Below are 18,024 nucleotides of genomic sequence, written 5' to 3'. Positions count from 1 at the left end.
AGTTTTAACAGTCTCCCAGTAGAATTTTTCTCCTCTCTGCTTGTACTTCGAAGATAGAGCTTCATATATTTATGAAAGACATTATTTAAAATTGTCACCTTTGATAATACGAAACTGGAAATGATGACCCAAGACAGCCCTTTAAGTCCTACATATTACTAAAAAAGATTCCTGGCAGCAAAATACAAATCCTTTCTGCAATTTCTTACCTTTGCACCACTCGCTTCTGAAAGCCATAATAGAAGGAGAGAAATGTGAATTATAATCCTGATTCTCTACAGTGCTTCTTATTTCCCTTAACACCTCTTATTTCCACAGAATACGTACTGTGGACTGTAACACTGTGCCAGACAGAACCTGAACCTTTCCATGCATTGTGCTAGTGAGACTAACTTCAGCATCTCACAGGTGGAGAAAAAACCTGCAGCACCTGGATTTACGTTAAATCCTTTGTGTCTGATTCAGTCCAAGCTTTGAGCTCTGGTAAAAGAGGATAAACATAATACAAAATCCAAACATTATTTATTTGTAGAGTTTCTGGCCTGGCAGACTGTAAATAGCTACAACATGGATTTTTCTAACAGTGAGACTGTCTCTTTCAGTTACTGTTGAAATATCCTCCTTTTTTTTTTCTAGTGGTTTGTGATTGCTGGTCTACCTTTCTCAGGTAGCAAACAGGAAGTTCTGCAGAGCTGCTCAGGCCTTTCCGTGCATTACTTTCTTTTGCTAATTTTAGGAAGGGACTTAACTTTTGCGTACCTTGTCACTAAGAAGTGGCCAGGATTTAGAAGCAGTTCAAAATAGGTGCTTTATTTTCAGCCAAGCAAAAAAAATTCTACATATAGGCCTGATGCTATTTCCATCCAGGACAGAGATGACACCAAAATAAGCAACACATCATTCTGGGATTACTCCATTCATTTCTCAGTGTTCACCCCGTGTCTAATCCCAATGACTTTACTATTCACCCACCTTAGAATTGTGATTATAAATTGACTAGTTTATGTTTTTGAAGAGGTAATACAATTCTTGTTGTATAAAAGTCCCATTAACTCCTGTGAGACTATTTATGAGAGGAAGGGTTGCAGTATCTGTGCCTGTTTTTTTTAAATTATCGTCTAATGATATGCATTTTTAATTAAAAAAAAGTTCCAAACTGTACAACAGATGCATATTTTAAAATTTCTATCTCATGATACAGACAGCCATGACTGTTTCTTTAAGATTTTAAGTGCTGATAGATATTTTTAAGTCAATCTTAGCAGACACAGAAGGATGCTAAAAGCCATGAGTATTCTTGTCTAGCACACAGAGTAACGGATGCAATTCCAATTTCTGCTTGCGTTTTATGGGGTACTGATCACAATTCACAAAACCACAAAGAAGCTATGAGGGATTTTCACTATTGGGTAACTGCTGCTCAGTGATTGCTTAGGTACGTAAGCTGATATTATTTCAGATACACAGCAGGTAATAATGTGGTTGTTGTTATCACTGTCCCAGTAGAAAAATCACACATATGCTAACCAAGCTTAAGCACAGTCACCTCTTCCCAAAAAAAAAAGTAGCTGGTCGTATATTCATATACTTGCTCTGCTTGGAACTTAATTTCTGAAAAAAACCTCTAATATTTTAGTGAAATTTCATAAAAAGAAAAAGTGATCTTATAAAAATAAATGCATCTTCTGTTTGTGCAAATGTATTAGCTATTCATAATAAAGAGAATCAAGCAAACAAAAAAATATGAATATGTGCTGGAGATAAGCTGGAAATTGCACATAGAATTATTTCTAAACTTTTTGGAAACCTGGATCCAGCTGACACTGCTGATGTCTGCAGCTTCAGTTCACTAATAACCCAGACTGGGCTTGCAGAGTAGCTCACGCTCTTATCTGCTCAGCTAATTTCTGTGTATTTTAGAAACTTTATCAGTGACGTCTCTGGCTTAACATTTCTGTAACTCTGCTGGCTGTGCCCTGGATTTTTGTTCTGAGTCCTCTGACTTTGACAAGCCATAGGAGAACTAGAATTGTAGAAAACAGACTATGCACCTATTGATTGAAGGTTTCCTCCTTTGCCAATATTGCTTGCTAAGGACCACTGATTTATTAAATATTTAAATCTCCTGAACTTTTAGGCTTACTACTTTCCTTATAACTGATACTCTTCTTTAGCTATCTTTAGGTGTTTGAGTTATCTCCCTTTATGAAAAGCCATTGCCTGTTTAGGGAAATAAGGCATGTGATTTTTTGTTCCTCTGACCCACACCTCAGCTAGATACTAATCTCAATAGACAGTATAAAATGACTCTTCATGTTCAAACTATTGGTGTATTAACCTAAGAAATCATTTTCACTTATATATGTCCCTAAATGGGTTTCCTTGTACTCACCTGAGGGCAATGTGAGAAAAGGCCACACTCTCCAACAGCTGTTTTGGTGTGCTGCTGTTTCCCCTGGATCACGTTCAATATATTATTGCCATTAGGCATTTGGCCTCTGCTAAATCCATCTCATACCTGCGTTTGCTTGAATAGTGTTGTTTTCTATAGTGTAACCTCAGCAGAAAAATGTTAGTGTTCTGCTGGTCCAAGCAATTCAAGCAAACAGAGGCTTGACTGCATTTCTTATGTTGGGAGAAGCCAAGATGATCTGAGCACTGCCGGCATCCCAGTAACATGGAAACGCCTGTCACACGGGATGCAAATACATTTTAATCACAGCACTATGTAAATGCCTACCTTCCAATAGCACTGCACAGCATGGGCAACTCTCAAAAACACTTTTTCCGTATAAATAACTCTGTGTGTCTTCAGTATGCCACAGATTTGTTTTGCATAAGAAAATGAGCCGTTATTTTCCACCCAAGCAAAGTATGCCCTTCAGGTGAAATGTTTTGATTTCAAGAACAATTTGTCAAAATGTTTTACAGCATTCTGGGCTCCTCATATACAGGATTTCCAAGTACTATACAAGCACTAAACCTACATTAGAAGAGAATTGGAAACAATTCTCAAGGAAATGTGCAACCTTGAAGAGTCTCATTTAGCGCTAACCAGTAGAGTGTTTGGCACAGCTGGTGTCCTGGATGAATACAGTTATTTACACAGCATCACAAAAACTTACGATTTGCACAAGAAGCTTACATAAGACCATATTTTGATCTTGTCCTTGGAGACAGGTATAAATTGCACTGGCATAAGAATATAAAAAAGGTAGGCATTATGCCTTGGAAAGCTCTTGAACCATAATTCCCCATATCAGTTGTCTCTTGAGTAGTGCCTTGTGGGTGGTCCGTCCCGAGCCAAGCAGTGCTAGGTACTGAATCAAAGGGAAAACCGATGTACCCATGTTCTTGGTTGTCTCTTTGTAAAAGGAAGTGTACTTCTGACTTCCCCAGTGTGCCAGTAATGTGGGCAAAGTATGTGTATGATGTAGGAGAGGTCCTACTGAGCCCCCCACGGGGGGACAGTCCGCAGGAAGATTTAATCCTGAGAAGCCTTCTCATCCTTAAGGAAAAACTGAAGCAGTGTTAAATGCAGAAATTTTAAACAAATCCGGAAAGTTGTGAAGAAATGAGAGTTTCTAAAGTACAAGTAAATTGCATGGTGAAGAAACATTTCAGGGCTGTCCTAATGTTAGGCTTCAGCTTAATCTTCTGCCCTGTTTGAAAACTCTAAATTGTCTTCTATAGGATTATATTTCATGCTAGTTAATTTTAGTTATGTTTCACAGAGAGGGCGAAGATAGAGGCTAGATTGTAAATCTTGGTATCTAGATAAACTCTTGCAAAGAGACTTACGAGGAGGTTACGCAAATAGATGCCGTTTAGGAACAGAGAGAGAAAAGCTTTGGTATAAAAACAGAGAGAGCTTTTATGAGACCAGCCCTAAATGATCAGAGTACAAAAAAAAGGAAGATGACAACAAGATATTAACAAGAAAAAAGCAGGAATGGAAGCAAGCTGGGTGGTGATTAGAGGAAATATATTTTTATCTTTGGCACAGAGCATGGCAGGAGCTGAAAGGGCATTTGATTGAGGCATTTGACTAAAATGCAAAAAACAGAGCGGGATGTGGGACAGGCATCTGAGCGAGGCATCAGTTTATGAGCATATGAATCACTGAAGAGAGTAAGATGATTTCATGCAATTTTTTTTCAGTTGAGGCCTTTTGACAGTGCGTGGAAAGGAGAGGGAACAGCATTCAAAGCAGTAGTTAATTAAGGCAGGAAGAGCAGCTGGGGACAAGGAGGAGAGAAAAATGATCTGCCTTTTGTGAGTCACTTATAAGCTGTAGCATGTAAAAGCATGTAAGTGCCTTTTTACCCATTGTCTGCTATATTAGAAGATGGAAATCTATCTTTTTCTTTGAGATTCTTTATCTTCCACTTCATTCCTGTTGTTTCTTGTCAGTTAAAACATTAATCAAGTTGTCTTTTGCACAATAACAAATCCCAGAAGCCGAAGAAGATATGTGTCTATTTGTATTTCCATCTCCCTCAAGTTAAACAAGAACAGCAGATAATAATTCAGCATATTTAAAGTCTCCACTTAGACCTAAGTGTTGAAACAGGAGACAAACCTTAGTGCTATACAAGTCAGCAGATTATTTCCCTCGTACTTTGGTTCTGGAGACTTTGTGTATGTAAGGAGTAAAGTAAGGTGTTTATGTAGGGTAAATTATTGTGTTGGTAAGAGGAATATTTTGAGAGCTCTTACTGAATGCTGAATGGCACATAAAAATCTAAAAAGCTACTACATAAAGTAATTCCTCAATAAAAATACTTGCCTGATAGGTGCTATATATGTATTATTTGCAGTAGGTCAGGTAAACGAGAGGATAGACATAACTATGGCATTGAGTCTGCCAAAACTAGAGAAGCCCGGTTACGTTCTCTGGCCCTACTCTAAGTTTCATACTATAAATACATCTGTGCAGGGCTAGCCCTTGGCCTGATCAATCCTGGAACAGCATCACAGACGTGTTCTAAATCTATGCTTAGTTCACCTCCCAGAATTACAGTATAGCACTAAATAGTAGAGCACTCATTTTCTCTCACTGAAAGGAGCCTCTTTCGAAAAAAACCTTCCCCAGATAATTATGTCATTTTAGTTTATCTTTGTGCCCTTTGCCTTCCTTTCTCTGAATTTATCTTTTCTTTCTTCTTACAGTAGTTCCCATGGCATTAGTCTGCTGTAAATTCAGCTACGGTTTATCATTATCTTTGAAAAACATACATGCATAAATAGCAACCAGGAATATCATATTTGTTTGTTTTCATTACAAAACTCGTAAGAGGGACTAGCACTGTCAGTACTACAGCCTGACGTTTTTGAGGAAGGCCTCCTTGGAGATAAGCAAAATTTTCCATGTGTCTGTGAAATTAAACAAAGGGTGCCTGCTGACTTACATTTATCATTACAGTTTTGACAAACAGCTCTTTTTTTTTTTCTATTAAGAAGAAAAAGTCTTACTCAAGGTGCTATATTTGTCATTTGTTTGGATTTTGCAACAGTATTAAATATACACTTTTTTTTTTTTTTCCATTTATTTCATCTATGGCAAGAGTAAAGGTGTGGATTCTCAGCTGGTATGAAGGAAAATAATCACACCAGGGGAGAATCTCACTGCAAATATATGGATCTTATGCCTGTGCTGCAACAGACCCGCTGTTAATGTTCATGAAGGTCTGTTCTCAAATCTGTTCTCTTTCCCTAACAAAGTTAGTGATACAAAGCATAGGAAAATCCATATGTTAAATATGAGAACTCTGGTATTCAGACATTGTTGGTGATATTAGAGATTCCCTAATCAGAAACAGGATTGTTTCTGGCAGAAATGATTCGTGTTTAAGGGAGAGACAGTCAAAGAGCAAGAGTAAGTGATCTATCCAGAAAAATGTACTGACTTCAGCGATGAAATTGGATTAGAATGTTGCCTTTCGCTGCATTCACTCATTCATGTGACACCTCTGACAATGATAACAGAATTGTAAACAGTTCTTAAAAAAAGGAGCCTGACAAGCTCCAAAGCTGCATTTTATATAGATAAAGGTGACTGAAATGCAGTATCAACCCTACTAAAAACATTCAATTTATTCCTGAATCACTGTGCCCAGGTTCTGCCCACTTCTACATTTAGAAATAGAACATTCCTAGAGTTTTTGGATTTGGGGAAAGGTAATGAAGATCATAACCGCCTTACAGTTACAAATGTGTTTCCTGTCTATTCCTCAGGTAAAGCTAAGAGCTTGGAGATGGTTCCCAGGTCATTGCAGTTCAGCAGCATTCCCTGGTGAGTTCTGGTCTCTGCTTCCTTACAGTAAGACTTCTGATTGAAACGACAATGATTACAGTATTGAATTTTAAATGAAGTGAAGCCTTCATGTTTTACTCATTGATGTACTAGTGATAAAGTGAATCCTGACAACTTTTTAAGTAGATCACGTCAGATTTATTGAAAGTTAGTAAGGCAGACAAGGAAACTCTCTGATCAAGCAGTTCATATGCAGTTCATATATACCCTGAATTAGTAATAAGCATAAAGTCCCACCCTCAGGAACTGTACCTCTCATTTTGACCACTTTCTGCCTTTTCTTCCCCTTTCAGTAAGCTTAAATTCCATACAAAGCAACTGAATATACGAGTCATAGTCATGACTAAATCCTGCAGTCACATGCTAAACTGAACCAATGTTTAAGATTTTAAGAATTGCCCTACGCTTCAAAGTATGTCTACCTCAATTCTGAAAGAAAAGGACAGGATAATTGCTTATACTGACTATGAAAAGGATATGCCTGACTTTAATAGTAAAGAAATAAAAGGGGAGATTTTTCATTCCTCTTCTATAACTATAGAGAGTATATTAAAGATCAGTAGAACTGAAGGTTCTGAGTCTTGGACACTACCTGAGTCCAAAAGTCATTTATTTTCTGATTCTTTTTCAAAACAAAAGGCAGAAAAAAAATAATAATCAAGAACAAAGTTTAGTAAGAAGTCGGTATACCATAAATATTTACATATAAAAGTAAAAACATTATATATATATACACACATACATACACAAGACCTGATATTTAAGGACACAGATTGTGTTAAAATTGCATTCTTGGCTCTTTGTTGCTACTCATTTGGTTGCAAAAAATTAGTATTTGATGGCAAAGCTAATCTATACAGTATAACTTAAATACAAAGAACAGACATATGAAATAAGAAATCAGTACAAAATGTATTACCCCGCAAAATTAAATAGGTATTCTTATATTCCTCTTAAAACATGCATTAGCTAAATTTTAATTATGCAGTGGCTGTAGTTAAAATCTATGCAACTTTACGCTCTACCTTATAATGTTCCCACGTGTTTTGCAGTATGAGAAACTACTAAAAGTACTCTGTGCTTAGTGTAGAAAATATTGCAGAAACGTAAATACGTGCAAAGGCCAGGTATATAGATTCTAACTGTGATGAAACTCTGCACTGAATAATACAGGCCCAGGATACATGGTGGATATTATCAAATGGCATTTCATACAACATTTTTTATGCAGGAAACTCGCATTTTTCCTCCAAATATCAATACAGCTTTCGCTTGAGCTTAAAAAAAATACTGTATGAAAACTTTACATGCTATGTCTTGCCAATAAGTTGCCTACTTCCCTGTAATAAATGAGATTAATTAGCGGCTACAGAACTCTGACCTGGTATAAGCTCAGGTCACTCTGCTTTCCACTCATTTACACCTGCTAAGGATTTAGATTTTAAGACACGTCTGAGTTGCTGCAGTAGCTAGAATTTATGAGGGTTGAGTTTCCCTGTTACCAAATGGTAAAGTCTGGTCGTACACCCTGGAAATCATTGACAGTAAAAGACCTTGATCGTCTCCTAAGGGTAGGACGACCAGGATTTCTTCCCTTAACCAAATTTAAGTAAGGATCAGATCTCAGGAAGCGCGGGTAGCTGTCTTGCTCCATCAGCCTGTAGACTGTGTTTTGTGCAGCATCAAAGGTAGTGATGATGGGCTGCTGAATATTCTGACTTGTGACTTCTTTGGTTTGAAAGTCCAAATTCACCTGGAGAATGAGGAGAATTGTATTTCTTTAATGAACATTCAAGCATATTCTCTGCTATTATCCATAGCAATGATACTGTACTTTGGTGAAAGTCTTTTCTGATAAGAGGACCTTAAATACTTGATACAACAGGCTATTAATACCACAGAATTAGTTAGTATGTTCATGTTCAGTAATGGCTGTCAGAAAGTCTTCACAAATACATCATTGGAACAATGGAAAACTGGTAAAATAGAAGATAAAGACTGACGTTTGACTAAAAGTTACTTTCTCATAGTGATCTTGGCATAGTTGCAGCTGTCAGGCTTTGCAACACCAGGCTAATACAGAACTCCCTCCATTACTATTTTGGATTCACATGGAACTTTGTCTCATTAGAATATGTTAGTGAATATTTAAAATTTCTGATTTCTGTGTAGAGTTTTAATAGTAGGAAGGTGAGAAAACTCTAATAATTAAAATATAAATATTATTTTAGTGGGTTTCTGGAGGCTTTAGATGGGAAAAGCATATCAAAAGGATCATTTATTCCATGTACCATTGAATTCATCCCGGGAAGATTTCATTAGTATGATAATTTTATTAATTTAAGCATGCTATTTTGAAAAATAAGATAGAATGGATATAAAAAATATTGTTGATCCAGCCAGTGACTTCTATAACATGGGGTTTTTTTCCTCACTGAGATACATCTGTCATTTCCATAGAGCTAGGTAAAGCCAATAGTATAGAACTAAGAACTGAAGAGCAATTAGTGATGATAAAATGCTCCATTCATCAAACCTAACATTTTATGATCCTATTGAACCGTATGCTCAGAAAGTTGTGTGTAAAAGAGCTCTGCTGGACAGGAAGTTAGCTAGAGAGAAGATGCAAGTTCTGGAGCTGCGTGGTCTGAAATGAGGTGCTGTTGGCTGGTCTCAGCTGCTCTGATGAACCCAGGGAAGGAAGTTTCACCAAAGCCAACTGCTTAAGGTGAACAGCAGCACCCATTTTACGTGCACCAAATCAAAAGTATGACAGGTAAAGAAATTACTGTTAGTCAAAGTATGACTTCCACACCCTGTCCCCTGCCCAGCTTTCCTCCTGCTCCTCTTGTTTCTTAAGTCAATGTCATAAGTGTTGACAGTATCAACACTTGGTGCCCTGCCACAACTGCTTATAGATTGATCAACTGGCAATGACAAGTTCTGCCTCAAACAACTCAAAGGGTTTCTTTTTATGTAAGGTCTACCCCAAAGACATGCAGCAGGGAAAGAAATAAAAAGGGACATAAGTCTTTCAAAGTGCATGTTTCACAGGAAAAAAGCAGATCTGAATCTTAAATATAATCTGTGGGAATTACCGGTGGAAATTGCACCAATTTTCAATTCTCAATTCTCTTAAAATGAGAATTACACCTTTTTCACCCTCGTTGCAGGGAAGTAGCAGTTAATGTTTAACTTTTGCTATTCTGACAAGCAAAAAAAAAAAAAAAGTACAGGGGAAAAGGAGGGCTGCTAAGTGACATATTTGAGCTGCTCAAGCCTGGTAGAATTACAGGATTACAGGAAATTGTAAGTCCAAAAGACCTATTGAAGAGGCTGATTGTGATTTCAGTGAGAGTTCATCTCCCAACCTGTTCACCTCCTTCCTAGAGCAGGCAAAAAATATTCCTTTTGCTCATTTATGAATCTTACGAATCACTTCAGTAACACAAAATTGTAAATATGAAAACTTTTCACTATTACAGTAATATAAAAAGGCCTTAGTGTTGGTGAGGATTGACATATCAACATATTTTTGTGTATGTGCTGAGAGTGACATGTCAAGCATATGCAATTAGAGCTGGGGGGTGGAAGTAGGGGGGATCAATCAAGAAAAGTCCATGCTTAAAACACAATTATTATTTTTAAGGATATGTTTAATTTAACAGTTTCTTCTAGTCTCTTTTAGTCTTTTGGCTTATTTAAAATAAAAGCTTCTGAATCTCAGTTATGTAATCATTGAATAGGTAATTACTAGCTTAAGAGAAAGGAAGAATAAATCTATTGTTCTGGAGGTAGCTTTAAATAAAGGCAGATAATACTTTTTCACAAATGTTAGCTGGTATGTCTCACTGCAGCTTTAAAATTTAACATCACTATTTTTTCTTAAATATACCCTGTGTATATGTGTGTATATATATATCTCCTGGCTTTACAGACCACTAGGAATCTCTCATTTGTATGATATAATATTTAAACTCATTCTCTACACTAAGAAGTTAACGCGGAGGGTTTATAGAAAGGACTATGGAGGACATCGAGAATAATCTATGCAGTTGCTTCCAGATTTCCTTCCAGAGCTTTGACATTTAAGATACAGCCTTCTTACGTCAGTGACTACATGATTAACTGCTGCCCCTGCTTCTGGGCACGCGCTTCTTAAAAGCAGATTTCATCAGATGCAATTGTGTCAAGTACTGTGTACAAACGAATAACTTTTTTACTGTACCTCTTTTGGAGCATCTTTCTGTATGAATGTTTCATAAATGGTCTTAGCTTTTGGCAAAAGTTCATGTGCAGTTTTGCTTTTCTTGTAATCCTCACAAGCTATCCAGAACTCGATGTTCTCCTCACTGAACTCAGTTTTCAGAAACTTCGTAAAGGCATCCAACCCAGCTACAGAAAGGAATGTTGAATTTCATTAAAAAAGCATATCCATATCAGACAGCTACTCTCTCACACAGTCTCTGCAAGGTAACAAAATAGGTTGTTTTCCTTTTGTATTACATCACGTCATAGATAATTATTTAAAATACATAAAGGTTTTTAAAGAAATGCAGTTCTTTCATTATGATCCTGAGTGCTGTAACTCCCATTACAGAATTCTCAGCATCTGTAGAAGTCCACTACCAAGATCTTGTGAGATTAGAAATAGAAACAATCAAAACATATGGATGTATGTAGAAGTGAGACTTTATTCCAGCTGAGTATCAGTTTAGGTTGACCGAAACACTATTTTAATCTTTGCTCATAAGCAGATTGTTCTCCAGTAACAATTTAAAATTAATGGCTTTTAAGCATCTTTAAAATTTGCTTTACCTATTGTTATGCTGAAGATACTTTTGTTCCCAAGTATGCTCAATCTGTGGAAGTAAAGCAATCGTATTGAGGTCAGCTCTTCTAGGATTGGATTTGAAAAGCACACAGTGTCCAGCACTGTGCCTGGATGCTGGATCTCATGTGTGTCCCTCCAAAATGGAAGGCAGGACATTTGGGCATTTGATACTTAGGTAAGCAACAGGCCCTCTCAAATGATGGCCAGCTTTGATCCTATCACTGCTTTAGAAACAAACTCTATCAGAAGTGACAAAGTCTTTTCTTATGTACATAGAACATGGTTTCATTTTTAAGGTTTGGTCTTGCAGTCAGGAATATTTGAGCAATATTTAAATGAAATTCTGCTGTTTTTTGAAGGAACTCTTTCCTGTCTATTACTTTTTTTTAATAAAATATGGAACTTAAGAGTTATTTTCAAGTAGTTTCAGTAGTTGACAGCATGCTATAGCCTAAGCATGTGAGGAGAGCAGAAACACATGCTGCTATAAATGATCCATCATACCTTGTTTAGCTAACTGCCAGGTCTGTTCAAGTGCACAACTGCATTTTTAAATTGTCCATCATTTTTCATCAATTTTCCATCCTAACAGTCTGCACAGAGAGGCAAAAAATACTAACCTTTCTCAGAAAGCAGTTTGTCAAAAGATTCTCCCCATTTCATTGCTTCTTCAGGAGACACACTGCTTAAGAAACAGAAAGGGGTTTTGAAGAATTGTGCATATTGTGTATTTATGAAGTTGTTGTAACATATACAACATTACATGTTGTAGCAGCTGTTGTAACATAATGTTGTTACTGTTAGTGCTGTTACTGCTCAGGACTGTTTCACAAAGCCTTTGATTAAATCACATTACTAAAGGAGCTCATTCTCTTAGGCACTTCAGAAACATTTGATTTAATTTTTTTCTGACATTTTTCCTGCAGAGTTGTAGTTTTTTCCCCTGCTTAAAAGAAACCCATCAGATCAGAGATTTTTCTCTTCAGTGTTCGTGTTGCACTACTAATCTTTAAGGGAACTGAGATCATGCAGTATGGTAAAACTCATAAGGGAACCAGGTCATTCACCTATTTAAACCTTAAAAATACTCTTGCAGAGATGTGGTTTTGAATGCACTCAGTTTGAAGCTGTGTTACCACAGTCTGTTTTTAATGAAATACAGGAAATTCTATAGCCTGAAGACAAAGTTGTAGCAATATGGTTTAGGTGATAGTCTTATAGGGTAATAGCACATGTACCCCAGTTTGTTTACCACAAACGTATTTCAAAGGTCATGTTCTTCTGAAACACATCGCTCCATTTATAAAATTCCATGTATTCTTCATCATAAATGTCAAGTTGCACGTATTGTACTTTGATTTCAAATATTCTGTTCTAAAGAATAATTCAGAAAGGAAGAAAGAACACCCTACTTCAGTCACGCAAATAGAATTTTGGAGAAACTCTTTTTTGGTTTTGTATAGATTAACCCTGAACAGTACTTTAATTTTTAGTAGACTAGAACTGGAGTAGGCCCAGAGATTAACTATATCATGCTAGGAATAGGACTTGAGTTCCAAACCTGAAGGTGAAGTCAATTTTTATCAGGTGCTTTATCAATATTAATGTTTAGAACCATTTTATTCGAGGGCAAAGCCCAGTACACGGAAAGTATCAATAAGCAACTTGTCCAGGGTTCGTTGGTTAGAACAACTACTTGAATATGATTCCCCTTTCCTCACAGACACTTGCTGTTCTGTCTCCTGATTCACATAGTTTCAGTTCCCTTGGCAAAATCTGTAGGCATATGTTTAGGTGAAAGGAAATTCCAATTGCTTTGGGAAGGAATTTAAGCCAGTAATGATCCTGGGTTTGCACAAAACTAAAAGGAAGATTTAATATTTTTTTTTAATAGGTGTCATATGTCTCCTAGCTGAAGTCATTGCTTATAGGAATGAAATTTTTCACTAGGGAGAGACAAACAGTTCTCGCAGCTAAAAATGTTGGAGATCTGAAATTCAAGAAATTAACATAGGCCAGTAAAGTAGGTGAGTTCTTGAGTCAGGGAAAATGAGACTTTAATCCTATACAGAGTTTTTTAGTTATGAGAAGTACAAAAAGTGCAGTTCTCTGAACTGTGTGGACTTGTGAGTCTGGGAACAGTGGGTTCCCATAGCTACAGAAACTGATTTGCTCATAGTGAAAGATAAACCCTGATGGCTTCAGGCAGCATATGCAGACCACAACTGCACAGAATGCCACACAGGCTCTTTGCTGGGTTTGGAAACTCCTAGTGTGAATTTCTAATTTTCTTTTAAAAACTGCATCAACCTAGTAGCCTCATAGATCCCCAAGACCTGGCTGCAGCAATGAGTAGCTGCAATAATAGACAGAAACCACGATTTGTTCAGCTTTGCCACTTTCTAAAGGTGAGAAGAAACTAGTTAACAAGTCATAGGCATTTTCACTAGCACCACACTAGCCATCTGCATTGCTTAATTAAATTCTGTTTCTACGTTAGTTAATAGCCCTGTGAAGACTGGAAACTATAAAAACTAAGTAAATCACTTAAATAATAAACCCCAAACTACTACCTCACTTTATTATTTGAAAAAGTGTATTTGCTTTTTTCTTTTATTTCCCCATTTTCTACACATAATAATAATCTACATATCTATATATAGGGAAAGATAATCAAAAAACTACCAATTTCTCTTTATACAATAAGAACAGCAGAATCCCTGTTAGTCAAGCACCTGGCTTAGAGTAACGTGATAAAAGGCCTATCCATCTGCATTGCTTAATTAAATTCTGTTTCTACGTTAGTTAATAACCCTGTGAAGACTGGAAACTATAAAAACTCAGTAAATCACTTAAATAATAAACCCCAAACTATTACCTCACTTTATTATTTGAAAAAGTATATTTGCTTTTTTCTTTTATTTCCCCATTTTCTACACAAAATAATAATCTACATATCTCTCTATATAGGGAAAGATCATCAAAAATCTACCAATTTCTCTTTATACAATTAGAACAGCAGAATCCCTGTTAGTCAAGCTCCTGGCTGAGAGTAACGTGGTAAAAGGTAGTTGGCTGAGCAAGGAAGTGATGGTCTGGTGGAAGTGGGAAATTCTTCAGAGAATTATCTATTACTATTGTATCTGTCTCTGAAAGTGCCTTTTCACAGATGATAAGAATGCACTGATGGCTGTGTACTTTGTATGGCATACCCAGGGGTAACCAGCCACCCAACAGTGTCTGCATACAGGTGGCAGGGAGGCTGAGCTTTCTCTTTTTAGATGCAATCTTAGCATGCTTTTACATGGCTGGAACTGAGACATGGAAAAAGGGTTCTCTCAGCACTGTTTTACCTTTTTTCAAACATTGCAAGGTCGTGAACTGTAAAACCATTGAACTAAGATTACAGCCAGCAGCAAACAAGAAAGAAAGAGAAAAAGAAAGTAATGAAACCACCTGTGATTGTGGAGTGGAAAATCTTCCAGATCATAAGTACATCATCCTGTCATTTGGATGGGCATGAATTTGGACGTGTAAGCAACAAACATTGCCTAATTATCCAGATGCATAGGTGCAAATGTTTAGATATCCATTTTCCAACCACTATTTCATGGGTTCTAGAAACAGAGTTTGGGTCTTTATGTGATTTTTACTGTGTGTTCACAATTAGTAAGGGCGTGTATAAGCAGTTCTGGTCAAAGCAGGCATGCTGGTCCCAAAGACAGTAACTGCTTAAACAAGGTTCATCAAGCTTAACAAGACAAAAGAGCACGGGAAGCACTAAACTGTTCTGAAGTGATCTGTGATGGAAAGAAAGGGGAAGCGTATTTTCTAGGCCATGGAGTTGCAGTACTTAATACATTCTTTCTCTTCAGTCAAGACCTAATAATGCTGTTCCTAATGTATCAGTGACATTTTGGTACCCCACTGAAGCCAGCAACTAGCTCTTATTGAAATCAACAAAACCACCTGCATCTTTATGAGAAAAAGTCTAACAGGGACAATATTACAACAGTGGTTAAACACTGGTATCTGAATTCTGGAGATAAGAGTGTTCAAACAACTTCTGCAATTATTGAGGAACTATGCATTTGGTATTTGACATGTATCTGCCATTTGTACGTCGCAAAACTCTTTGGAAAACCTGTAAGACTTTCCAAGGACCCGTATGAATTCCCTGTAAGCAGCAGTTTGTCAGCTACGTTTCTGAGCTGATGCTTGCTCAACATAGTCAGGGACTAATAAAAATGCTGTTGGCATGAGTAAAGGTTTAAATGCACCTGCAAGTGTATGGGGACCAGTCTACACTTAGTGGTGTGAAAACAGTAGTGATGAGTTACCCTGATGCATACCAGGTAATTCTACAGTGCTTGTACGCTTGGGTTAGATTATTAACTTTTAAATTAAACTGATATTGAAAGCATTCTTCTCTGCCAAGTCTGAATGCACACACATAAATGCAGGAAATGTTCTGAGTCACACAGGCACTTCCTGAAAGGAATCCCCACTGACTCAGTCGTCTGTAATGCTTACCTTGCTGCTTTTGTCAAGTTTCCAGGTTTACCAAGATGATCACCTTCATGGAATTCAGGTTTCTGCAGTAGAAGGCTGAACCTATTTCTCTTCTGCTTAGCTCTACAACAGAATTAGGGTAGCTTTTCAAGGAACCTTGAAAGTTTGTTGGTTTTTTTTCTTAAACATTTCCTTTAACTAATGTCTCTGCTTTGGTATCATAGATCCCCCTATGTTCAGTTATAGTAATATTGATATTAACTCTACATTTATTATTCTCATTAATGATTGTTTTTCTTTACAGCTTAGCACAAATTTACATATGAAGAACTGGCAAGGAGAAATAGAATTTTTTTCATTTTCAGTAATATTTAGTTTAAAGATGAGGGAGTGAAATTTCACATTAGAGAACATAAACAGTTGGCTCAGCATTTTCTACTTTTAATATTTCGCAAAGAAAAAGGAAGTATTGCTTCCTGTCATTTGAAATGTTAAAAAGAAACTTTCCCGGAACATATTCAGACTTTAAAGAAGCATTTATCAGAACTTCTTGAAACCTTCCTTTTGTTTATGATTTGCTTTGGTTACTGTTCTTTAAAAATAATTCCAGGATAATTAATATTTTTATGTATACAATTCCTAGACTTGCAGTTCATGAGTTTTCACATGTATCAGTCAAAAATGAAACAATCTGTGCCCTAAATTCATACCCACAAGCTATGTTAGAAGATTCCTCTATGTAAACAAGAACACTCAGAATGTCACCATGACCTTAAAACTTACCCAGGCTTGCTTGCTTTATGTGGCTCTTCTTTAATCGCTGACTTCATGACTTTGTAATAGGATTTATCCTTTGAAGCAGAAATGTTTAGTTGAGGGAATAAAAGAAGTGGGTTCTCCATCTTCCTCTAAAAAAGCTTCCCAGTTTCAGAAAATGTTTCTTTTACTTCCTTAGAGCAGCTGCATCTGGTAACTGATGTGCTCGGGAGGGCTCTCACATGCTGTATCGGGTTGGGTTGCCCCCCATGGGCCGTTGAGCAGTTTCCAGAGCTGGTAGTGGGAAGAAGGAGGTTCTCCACCTTCACTGCCACTGCAGCTGCACGTATACTTGGGGCTTTAAGTAGAGTTCTGGTTTTACAGTCGTCATTTAGGGAAGTGAGATTGCAACTTTGCAAAATGGCTGTTGATCCTCCAGACAAACACAGCTCTCAGCAGAGAGCAACCGCTGAGCTTCTGCTTGTGGAACTTGGCATTTTACTAGACTTAGGATGATGCCATTTTTTTTCCCCAAAACACCTGCGAGAAGTGTATATAGTTTCCCTAAAATGAATTCTACTGAGAATCATTTTGCATAAAATAACATGCAACATTGTCTTAGGCTCTTAAAAGAACTTTTAACTGACCTTAAATTGCCTTCTACAGCGTCAGGTGCCATATGCTGGGCACAACATCAGTTCTATCTGCAGTATGCTAACTTGAAACTTGGGGTTTCTCAGAGTCTCTTGCCAGAGCCAGATGAAACTGTGGCTGATCAGATATTTTTTTAAGTGGAGATTTTAATTTTTGCACTGTATTTCAGAAATAATGACCACCTATTTCTAATTTCAAGTTTGTCTGCTAAAGCTCCTCCTTTCTCTTTTGTAACTGTGGCTGTATTTTCATTTACAATCTCCCAGAATAACAAGTTTTTAGTTCAGCATAAAAATTTGTGGGTTTTTTAAAATTTATTTTGACGGTAAATAAGCCAAAATTTCTCATTTCAGTTTGCATAATGTAAAAATGTATTCAGTTTTTAGGCTGATCAGCACAAATTGCCTCTTCACATACCAGCTTGATATCAATTAAGACATCAATAAGAAACAAGTTTCTTGTTTTCAAGTAGAATTTGTGTTGGAACACAATACAATCTACCAAAACAATACACCTACCAAAGGAACTTCTTTAGTGGTAGCTGAATGAGGGGCTGGAAAAGATATCTTAATCTTAATACAGTGATTAATTGATTAAGAATTAAATAGCCTTCCCTTTTTTAATGCCAATGTCTCATTTTAATTATTCAGGTAAGACACCGAGCCTTGGGGGGAAGACATGGCTTCATCACCTTTCTGTAATTTTCTGTGCAATAAGTTCTGCACAATTACTGCAAGATAGGTAAGTTCTGGTGAGAGTCCCACCACAGCCTTTTCCTTGTGGCTTGCAGAGCTGAGGAGGACAGGACGTACTAATATTCAAAAGAACTAAAAATAACCCACTGTGCTGGGACTCCGCATTCCTGCAACATAAAAAAAACGTGTTATCTATTGTGATTTTTTTTTAAGAGAGGAAAAGATGGAAGAAAACTCATGTGTATTACATGTGTCAC

General features: G+C 36.9%; 1 protein-coding gene across 2 annotated transcripts; it reads right to left on the bottom strand.

Annotated features, from left to right (window-relative positions):
* Positions 1 to 6,888: 6,888 nt before the first annotated feature.
* LOC106888909 (regulator of G-protein signaling 18-like) lies at positions 6,889 to 16,765 on the bottom strand. 2 transcript variants are annotated; one of them, XM_014943449.1, is made up of 5 exons: positions 16,446 to 16,765; positions 15,684 to 15,785; positions 11,771 to 11,832; positions 10,545 to 10,711; positions 6,889 to 8,069 (listed from the first exon to the last, which is right to left on the bottom strand). In XM_014943449.1, the coding sequence occupies exons 1-5, from the start codon at positions 16,562 to 16,564 to the stop codon at positions 7,815 to 7,817; spliced, it is 705 nt and encodes a 234-aa protein (XP_014798935.1). In that variant the 5' UTR covers positions 16,565 to 16,765; the 3' UTR covers positions 6,889 to 7,814. The 2 variants fall into 2 exon arrangements, with proteins under 2 accessions (XP_014798935.1, XP_014798934.1); XM_014943448.1 differs by having other exon boundaries at positions 11,771 to 11,835; positions 16,446 to 16,755.
* Between the last annotated feature and the right edge of the window lie 1,259 nt (positions 16,766 to 18,024).

The sequence above is a fragment of the Calidris pugnax genome, unplaced genomic scaffold, assembly GCF_001431845.1.
Source record: "Calidris pugnax isolate Ruff unplaced genomic scaffold, ASM143184v1 scaffold63, whole genome shotgun sequence".
NCBI lineage: Eukaryota > Metazoa > Chordata > Aves > Charadriiformes > Scolopacidae > Calidris > Calidris pugnax.
The sequence above is the reverse complement of the archived record's forward strand: the minus strand, read 5'-3'. Positions and strand labels throughout refer to the sequence as shown.

Coding starts and splice junctions, on each gene's coding strand:
- LOC106888909 (XM_014943448.1), bottom strand. CDS start 16,564: ATGGAGAACCCACTTCTTTTATTCCCTCAACTAAACATTTCTGCTTCA. Junction 11,836..15,683: donor AACTTGACAAAAGCAGCAAG/GTAAGCATTACA, acceptor CTGTTTCTTAAG/CAGTGTGTCTCCTGAAGAAG. Junction 10,712..11,770: donor CAAACTGCTTTCTGAGAAAG/GTTAGTATTTTT, acceptor TCCTTTCTGTAG/CTGGGTTGGATGCCTTTACG.